This window comes from Dipodomys ordii, unplaced genomic scaffold, assembly GCF_000151885.1.
Source record: "Dipodomys ordii isolate 6190 unplaced genomic scaffold, Dord_2.0 Scaffold70, whole genome shotgun sequence".
In the NCBI taxonomy this organism is placed as follows: domain Eukaryota; kingdom Metazoa; phylum Chordata; class Mammalia; order Rodentia; family Heteromyidae; genus Dipodomys; species Dipodomys ordii.
The window spans coordinates 10,145,041-10,154,924 of NW_012267286.1; the positions used below are offsets into that span (position 1 = coordinate 10,145,041).

The 9,884-nt window shown below is 39.9% G+C and overlaps 1 protein-coding gene across 5 annotated transcripts in view; it reads left to right on the plus strand.

Moving 5' to 3' along the window:
* The window catches only part of Ube2d3 (ubiquitin-conjugating enzyme E2D 3), a 30,464-nt gene that overhangs the window by 905 nt on the left and 19,675 nt on the right, over positions 1 to 9,884 (plus strand). For all 5 annotated transcript variants that reach the window (XM_013023783.1, XM_013023785.1, XM_013023784.1 and 2 more), the window contains exon 2: positions 521 to 680. In XM_013023783.1, coding sequence (XP_012879237.1) covers positions 657 to 680 — 24 coding nt within the window. In that variant the 5' untranslated portion in view covers positions 521 to 656. The remainder of the gene's footprint in view (positions 1 to 520; positions 681 to 9,884) is intronic.

Sequence of the window (9,884 nt, forward strand, 5' to 3'; positions counted from 1 at the left end):
CGGGGCCGGCCGGCCGCGCGGGAGCGCGCTGGAAGGCGGAGTGTACGGTGGCGTCAGGGCGACCTAGAATAGCCCCAGTTGCGGGGACGGCGGTCCACTGGGAGCCTCTTCCTCCTCGGTGTCCTCCCGGCCGGAGCTGGGAGCAGAAACCGAAAGCGGCCCGGCAGGCTCCCCCTCCCCCTGCCTTTCTTTGCCCCGGTGACGCCGGCCTAGCGCCGACTAGGCCCGGCTCCTCCTCTGCCGGGCCCCGGCCCCGCACCCACCCCTTTCTCTCCCGAAGCCTCTTCCTCTGCCACCCTGCTCTCTTCCTTCCCCGAAGCCGGGCAGTTAAAAAAACTTGTCGGCCGGCCGCCCTCGCCCGTCACCCTCGCCCCGATTTTGCGCGAAGCACGGCCACGGCGGGTGTCGGTGGCCCTGCCACCCCACCCACCCCAGAAACCGACCGTTCTAAGGGACTCGGATTCAGCAGGGGTCCCCGGGGCCCGTGGCGAGTGGCTGATCTGATCCGTTTTTGCAAAAGGCGCCTGTGTCTGGCAGAACCGGTGTGAGACGAAGATACAGTCCTTCCCCCAGCCGCCCGGATAATCAAGAGTTTTGGCCGGACCCTTTGAGCACACACCGAGATAGAGTGAGGAGCCAAGCGAAAAGCACAGACTATGGCGCTGAAACGGATTAATAAGGTACCCTGCTGGGACTGGGAGGGATTGGAGGGGCGTGGGAGGGAAGTGAAATTCTGAGAATATCTCTCCTTGATCGCATCTTCCTTGGGGAGATGATAGTGAACACGGGTGTGTGCGCTTCATGAAATGGGGTTTAAAGTTGGGGGGGGGCCCAGAATACTTGTGCCCAGAGACGCGTTAACCTGAGTGTTTACGTTGGAATTGCTGCAAATTATGGGTAAAAGAGAATGAATTTAGGCGCCTCGGTTTTCTGTTTAAAGAAGAGCTAATCCGGTTTGGGGAATTGTGGAGACACAATCTGGCAGATGTCATTGAGATTCCTTTTCATAGTTTGTTTTAGCAGCAGATCAAGGCCATGGGTCTTTTCCTTTCTTCTAAAAGTGAAAAGAACAAAACTCGGAACACAGGGTCTGGGGGCTTAGTGAGTAGAAACGTCTGGCCTTTAAAGGCTCATGAATCAGTACTCAGAAACTTGATGTGTTTGGGCTGGTTGCTTCGGAATAAGTGGGGAGGTGGTGGAGTAAAACAGTGTTGCCACTTGTATGTTTTGTAATGCAGCTTTCACCCGAAGCTTTTTTTCAGACACTGGGAACGGATGTAAATGCTTTCTGGAAGCTCCACTTCTCTTTTTGGCTGGGGAGGGAGGGTAGGATGGCATTAAGTGAAGGCTAGGTGTCTACCTATTTTTTGCTTAGGCATATTTAATAACGCTCTCAAGGAGAATTGTCTCGGGACTTAAAATGTGGTTTGATAGTAAATTATTGATCTAAGTTGTTAAAAGGCTAGGATTTTTCGGAGCTGTGGGTGTGAGCGGAATCACCACCTCCGGTGGTTTAGTCTCATTTTCTTGCTCTTAACTTCTCTCCCGCATTTTAAGATGGCGGCTGCTTCAACTGGTTCAGGCTCTTTCCGGCATCTCCTTTCCTAATAAAACGTAATGTTCCTTGTTTAGTTTTAACTTTGTATCGGATCATACTGGACTCTAAGATCCCTATGTTCAAGATTTACAAATTGGAAAATCTCAAAATGTGTTCCCCCCTCCCTTTTTTTTAAAAACTTGTGTGAGTGTGTGTGGTGTATTTGGTTCTTGCACAATCCAGGAGGGTGGAGTATTTACAGCTAACTTTAAAAAAATGTCATGAAATAAGTTCAGCCTTCCTAGAAAATACTAGACAGAGAAGGTTGTAAATTAGAAACGGGCTTAATAGGATACTTCTTGAAGTGAGTTCTGCAGAAGGATAGACCTGATGCTTAGTAAATTCAGTTGTTAAATGTGACTTAAACTTTAACTGGCCAAACTAGTGTTTTATGAAAGATGAAGACTTAAGTCTTTATTTTTAGGACGTGTGTATTGGCGATGTGATTTAGAAAGAATACTGATTCAAATCTTTAGTTTGGATATAGCAAAGCATAGGCAGAAGAACAGAATTTGAAACTTAAAAGATTTTTAGTTTTAAATACTCTGACCATGGGCATCATTGTATTTCCTAGCATACTTAGTACAGAGTACATTCAGTATAAATCCAAACCCTTTTTCCTATGGAAATTATTTCTGGCCAGTATGATATTAAATAATCTCAGATCCTTAGCTTTTTATGTATGTAGACAAGAACACTATAGGAAGGTCTCATTGATTTCTTTTTCTTTTACAGGTGATACTCAGCCGCAGTGACATCACCTTAATGATTTAAAAGCTCTAGAGAGGCAATAATGGCTAAAGGGTGTGAACATAGGAGCAGAAAATGCTTCAGTTAGAATTTTCTAAGCAAGTTTATCTATCAGCTTAAGATACTTGTTATATAAGAACAAGACAGTTGTGAACCTAAATATCTTAGCCACTATTCTAAATATTTGGATGGTAGCAATGAAAACACTTCCTGTATGTTCCAAGCTTTTTTTTTTTTTTTTGAAAAATTGGGGGATGTGTAGCTCGGAACAGGCTCCTAGTAATGACATTTTAAATCATTGTTAAATATTTTATTGTAATACTTAAAATGTTTCTTACTAAAGAACTTTGACTTGTAGTAGGGTAGTCACGATTGAAACTAGATTTTTTTTTTGTTACACCTTTCCTCTAAAAATGAGTTGGTGGTGTGTGATTTTTTTTGTGTTACTAAATTATCTGATGCCCCAAGGAAACAATGTCTATATTCTTCACTAGCAGTTTGTTGGAATGCTTATTTCTGGAATAATTTTAACCCTTAATAGTTTATATGCTCAAGAGGTTGAATTTATCTTTTTTAATCTTTTTCCACTGTTCCGCTGCTTTTTATACCAATCAACCTTGCTACTTTTGTTGTATTGTGGGGGCAGTCTGGAGATTTGAATAGGGCTGTTTAAAAAAAAAAAAGAGCTGTGGGCCATCCTGAAGGTAATCTTGGGTACTCAGGAGGCTGAGATCTGAGCAGTTTGAAGCCAGCCCAGGCTGGAAAGTCTATGAAACTCTTTTATCTTCAGTTAACCACTAGAAAGCCAGAAATGGACCTGTGGTACAAGTGGTAGAGCACTAGCCTTGAGCAAAAAAAAAACCAAAAAACAGAGATATTACCCAGGACCTGAGTTCAAGCTCCCAGACTGACTCTTCCCCCACCCCCAAATTAAAAAGGTCAAATTCCAAATTAGTGTTTGGAATAGGTATAGACAAGATTAGCACTTCATTAAACAATGTAAATATATTTTACCTGTGTTTTGGGTGACTTTTGAAGAAAACTCTTACTGTATAAGTTCTTAACAGGAACCAGGCCTTTAAAAAAAAGTAGCTGATGGTTTTGTTTGCAGTGCTCTAGAACTATTTGAAACAATAACTTGGTTTAATCATTTTAACCTTAAAACAGTAGGTATTTCCATCTTGAAATCAGAAAACTAAGGCACAGAACGTTTAAAGGAAAAAAAAAAAACTTGCATGTTGTAGCAGTTGGAATTAGAACCCAGACCATCTGACTCCAGAATCTGTTCTCTTAATACTACATTTTCATATGACTAGGTTTTTGTCATAGACCATAGTTAAGCCATTGTCTTGTGTTACCAAACACTATCTAAGGCATTTTGTTCATGGAGGCACTTCATATTTAAGTAAGTGGGGCTTGGTTTTATTTTTAGGTTTTAGCTATTTTGTGAGTTAAAAACATGTTTGGATAGTCTCCTTTAAGGGTTAGAAACTCCCTGGTGCTAGTTAAGTGGTAGAAAAGAGGGTATCTTAAAGTGAACAAAACAAACTTGTACTAGCTCTCAATGATGAGCCTGTAAACTGGTAAGTCTTACATGTAGGTTTTGTTTTGTTTTTGTGGCTTTGATTATAGCTAATTTATTTTGTATGCTACTTGGGTGGCAGGGATGCTGATCATAAAATGAGCTCAATATTTAATGCAGGTTGACTTGACACTTTTTTCACTGTGTTCATCTGCTGTGTTAATTCTAGTTTTTGTAACTCAGATAGGAAGTTCATTGTTCTTTCTAACACTAGGAAAAACTACTTCTGAAACTAGATTGTACTTTCAAGCTTTCTCCATTAATTCCTAGGTTCAGGTGTATATTATCCAGGATAAGTCAGTTCTTGAAGATTCTCCAAAGATGTTATGTTATAATGGTTCCTTACTATTAAGAACACAGGATCATCTCTAATTAACTAACAAAAAGCTGGAAATGGAGGTCTGGCTCATGTGGTAGAGTGCCAACCTCAAAGATAGCCAAGAGATGGCAACCCTCTTGTTCAAGCCCCCAGTACCAACACATCCAAAAAAGAAACTGTGATCCTAGCACTAAGACAGATGTTTTAGAATAGTTTCTCACATCATAGATTGGCTTTTGTACTTGGTTTTTAAAATCATGTTCAGATGGGATCTGGACTTAGTAATTCATTTTCTTTGGAAACAGGACTTTTAAATGTTAACTAGGTGATTTTGATGGCTCTGGTTAAGTAAGATGTTTTGTTTTGTGGATATTTGTTTAATCAATACTTGGATTATAAATTCAGTGTTGTATTCATTCCCAAGAGATTTTTTTTTAATGACTCATTACCCATAAAAATATGCTGTCTGTGGAGAAAACAAGCATGAATGATGTTTGTCATTTTGTATAACTTAGTATTGCAGAATGTAAGTCTTGGAAATAATTAGAAGGAATTAAAAGTACCAACATTCATACTCTGGGCTTGGGCGCTGTCCCTGCACTCTTCAGCTCAAGGCAAGCGCTCTACCCCTTGAGCCACAGCGCCGCTTCTGGTTTCACGGACTTTCCTGCCTCGGCTGGCTTTGAACTGCAATCCTCAGATCTCAGCCTCTTGAGTAGCTAGGATTACAGGCGTGAGCCACCGGCGCCCAGCCTCATTACTAAAGCTTTATATAAATAACTTCTGCAATTTCATGTTTGTATTTTGATGCTGAATGGGGTTTGAACTCAGGACCTAGGTGCTGTACCCTTGTTAGCTCAAGGCTGGCATTCTACCACTAGAGCCTGACTTTTTTTTTTAACTATGGATTATCTTTTTTTTAAATAAGTTTTTTATTGTAAAAATACTGTACAGAGGGGTTACAATTACATGAGCAAGGTAATGAGTACATTTCTTATCAAGCATTGTTGCCTCCTCCTCTGGTTTTCCCCTACCATCCCTTCCATCTCCACAACTGCACTCCCTCATTATGTTTTGTTGTTTTTTGGGGGGGGGAGGGAAGGGGGGTCTGGTCGTGGGGCCTGAACTCTGGGCCTGGGCGCTGTCCCTCAGCTCTTCAGTTCAAGGCTAGCGCTCTACCACTTGAGCCACAGCGCCACTTCCGGCTTTTTTTCTTTTTGCTTATGTGGTGCTGAGGAATTGAACCCAGGGTCTCAGGAATGCAAGGCAAGCGCTCTACCACTGAGCCACCTTCCCAGCCCTCCCTCATTATGTTTTATCTGTGCTCATCCTGAAGCTTTGAACTCAGGACCTAAGTACTGTGTCTATTCTCAGTCTCCTGAAGTAGCTAGGCGTGAGCTACTGGCACCTGCCTTTGGAGTACTTTATATACATGGTTTAAAAAGATTTTTCTCTCTCAAATAATAGATTTTTTAAAAACTAAAGTGTCAATTTTTGCTTCTCGTGTTCATGAAATACTTTATTTGCATTCATGATTCATAGCTAAACCTAAATGTGACTTTATGTCTTGCTTTTGGCCATTCTAGATAATTTCTTCCCCAAACCAGCTTTAATTTTGTTAATTTTGTTTTGTGTATGAGTGTTTCCTGTTAGCTCAAGAGTTGAAGTAATATTCCTGCCTTACTGGGACACTACCATACCCAGATTGAATATCAATCTTTTAAGTGACTTAACCCTCAAGGGTGATCTAAAGAAAGAAAATTACAGTATTATTCATTCAAGCCATGCTTAGTTCCTTGCTAATGAACAAACATACTTGTCTCACCTATAATTAGAACTAAACAGGAAGTTAATGCTTTGTCAATGATGTAATAAGACACAGGGTACAGAACCTACATGTTAATCCTTAAAAGAAATCCTTCAGGATTTCTCAAGATATTAAATTCATCTTGATCTTCTTGTAATCTACAATTCTGTGAAATGGATCAACTTTTTGCCAAGTATCTTTCTGAAATAACTTGTAAGAAATTTGTTTGCTTCAACAATATTTTATCTACATGACATTAAAGTTTACTAAAAGACAAAATTATGTTAAACATGATCTTTATATGAATAATTACAGCAGTTGTTATCTGCTTAATAGATAGCTGACTATGATTCTTTAAATGTTTTAAAAGCACTTAACTCCTTACCTCTTCCCATGACATGCCATCATCTACCCCAGAAGTGTTACTCAGAATAGGTTTAAGGCAAAGGCTGACTTTGTAGTACTAGTTCAGTTTAAAATCTTAAGTCAGGTTTAGTAATGGAACAAATAGACTCTTAAAAAATTAGTTTCCATGGGGCTGGAAAGGTGGCTCAGTGTTAGAGCACTTGCCTTGCATACCTGAGGCCCTGGGTTCGATTCCTCAGCACCACATAAGAAAAAAAACCAGAAGTGGCACTGTGGCTCAAGTGGTAGAGAACTAGCCTTGAGCTGAAGAGCTGAGGGACAGCACCCAGGCCCAGAGTTCAGGCCCCACGACCGGACCCCCCCCCCCAAAAAAAAAATATAGTTTCCAGAAATGGCCAAATGCTGATAGGAAATGTTAAATTTTGTAATTTCAGAGAGTACAATATAGATGGCAGGAATAAGGATAACATTTTTTAATATGGTAGTAATTATTTTGTTTAGTGGTATAATCATGAACAAAGCCTTTGAAGGTTAAATTTTGACAAGCTTTTGTAGGTAATGATGGAATTTGCTAAACTTAAGTAGGTTGTAGGGTTAAGAGTTTAGTAATAGTATAGATAATAGTACTTGGTACTGATAGGTGCTCCTGCTTTTGTGTATGTATATGGGCACACACAGATATACATACACATGCCAGTGGTGGGGCTTGAACTTTTTCCACTCAACTAGCACTCAACCACTTGAACCATATCTCTACTCCTGGCTTTGATATTGGAAGAAGTAAGATATTTGTGCCTCCACTGGCTTCAAACAGATCCTCAGGTATCGGTCTAATGAGTAGCTGGGATTACAGGTCTTAACCGTAGTCCCCTGGCTTGCTTTTTTTTTTTTTTTTAATGGTGTTGAGCCAGTACACAAGTAGTGTTTGTTACTTGAAAGGGAGTTCTTAGAGTTTCAGGAATTCTTTTTTTTTTTGCTTGTGATATATATTTTTATTGTGGAATTTCGGGAATTCTTCCATCTACCTAAAGACTCATTTTAACCTGGCTGCTTTATTGTTCATAAATCTTGTATTTCTAAGTTCTTTGAAGGAATGGATCATCTCTCAGACCTTTCCCAGGTATCATCCTTTGCAACTACTGTTCTTGTAGATTCCATTTGGTCACTTCACTGTTAGCACTACTCATCCCTTGAGTGAGAGTTAGAATATGGGGAGAAATGTGTTTCAACTTCTGTATAACTTAACAGTTGGCTGAAATGTCCGCCATTTTGTGGTTTTCTAATCTGTCAAAGGTTCTATATCTCAGTGATTGAGGCAAAGGTCCTGAAAAACATGTTTTCAGGACAAAAAAAAAATGACTTATTACTGTTTTAATCTTTTACTCCCAAATGAAAATACTCAGGGTTTAAGTTGTATGTATTGGTTGTGGTTCTCTGTTAGAGGGTTTTAATTCATAAACTTGAAATCAGAGGTAATTTTGGTATACGAGATCTGTTGTGTTTTTAACCTAATAAGCTACATAGGAGAGCTCTGAGGATCTCATTTACTTAGGAGTAAGAAGAGGAAAAGTGGTGGTCTTGATTTCTTGTCGATTTTTTTTACTTTTTAATAGGTTTTTATTGTAAAAATACTGTACAGAGGGGTTACAATTACATGAGCAAGGTAATAAGTACATTTCTTATCAAGCATTTCTTGTAGATATTTTTTATGTATTTTATTTTTTGCCAGTCCTGGGGCTTGAACTCTGGACCTGTCTGCTGTCCTGGACTCCTTTTGCTTAAGGCTGGTACTCTACCATGTTGAGCCACAACACCACTTACGGTTTTCTGGACTTCCCTGCTCAGGCTGGCTGTAAACTGTGATTAATAGATCTCAGCTTCCTGAGTAGGATTACAGGCATGAGTCACCTGCACCCAGCGATCTTTATTTTTAAAGGGAAAAATTTATCTAATGGAAGGACTAGGTTTTCATATAGAAATTGTACGAAAAGTTCAAGAGAAGCATTTAGACATCTGAAAAGGAGAAAAATTCTTAAAGAGAACAGTAAGAGGGAAAAAGGAAAGTTTTTATAGACTATATCATTTATTGGCATATCTGAATCATACGTCATTTGTAGTATCCCAGCTCCTCTTGCCATCAACTGTCTTCACTATCCATGGTCTTCATTGACCAAGAAACTCGAATAATTCTGTTCCCCTTGGAAGGGAAGGTAATCAGAAATACCATGTCCTTTCCACTGTTTCCTAGAAGGAAGCCATAAGCAGTTTCAAATAATTTTATAAATTGTGGGCGATACTGTTTCTGGAAATCGCAACCTATAAATAGTTTTTCATTTGTAATGGAACAGATCATTGTTTTTTCGGCTAGTTTTTTTTGTTTAGTTTTACTTCATTTTCTTTTGTGCTAGTAGTGGGACTTGAAGCCTGGTACTACCTCTTCATTGTTTTCACTAGAGGCTGGTTCTCTACCATGTGAGCCAATAGCTCCACTTCCAGCTTTTTAGTGGTTAGTAGAAGATAAGAGTCAAGGACTTTGCCAAGGCTGGCTTAAAACTCATATCTTAACCTCTAGAGTAGCTAGGATTACGGGCACAAGCTACCCCCAGCACCAGGTCTTTGTACACCAGGTCTCACTATTGTCTTGGTATTGATACTACGTAGTATTTACCATCACAACTGCCTCTCTCATTTTTCTGAAAATATAAAAATGTTAAATTTTTGTTAAAGTACCAATTACAGCCCAGCACCAGTGGCTCATACCTTTACCCCTAGCTACTCAGGAGGCTAAGATCCTGAGGATTATGGTTCAAGGCAAGCCCAGAAAGGAAAGTCACCCTATTTAGTTAGCTACCAAAAAGCTGGGAATAGAGTTGTGGCTCATGTGATAGAGGGCTAACCTTGATCAAAAAAAGCTCAAGGAGTAGCTTCTATGCTGGTGGCTCATGCCTGTAATCCTAACTACTTAGGAGGCTGAGATCTGGGAATCCAGCCCCTGCAGGTAAGTCCATGAGACTCTTTATCTACAATTAACCACCTGAAAACGGGAAGTGGTGCTGTGGCTTAAGTGGTAAAATGCTCGCCTTTGCCTTGAGCTGAAGATTTCAGGGACTGCGCCCAGGCCCTGAGTTCAAAAATCAGGACTAGCGCCTGGGGGGGGGGGTTACTTCCTATTGTCTTAGTCGCCCACATAACATTCAAGGCTCTTGAAAGATGAAATCCTAATTATCCATTCTAGTTTTCCCGTTACCTGTATTTTATAGTACACTAAATTTTACTTCAGATGTTTATAACCTATGTTCTTTTTACATCTCCTGTGTTCATTTGATGCTTCTTTCTTTTTCCCCTCTTGAATAAATACTTGCTTATTTTATCTCCAGAAAGGCCACCTCAGATTTTTAAACCGAAGCAAAGTTGGTGAATAGTAATTTTTCAGGATTTACCATGCTTTTTTTTTTTTTTTTTT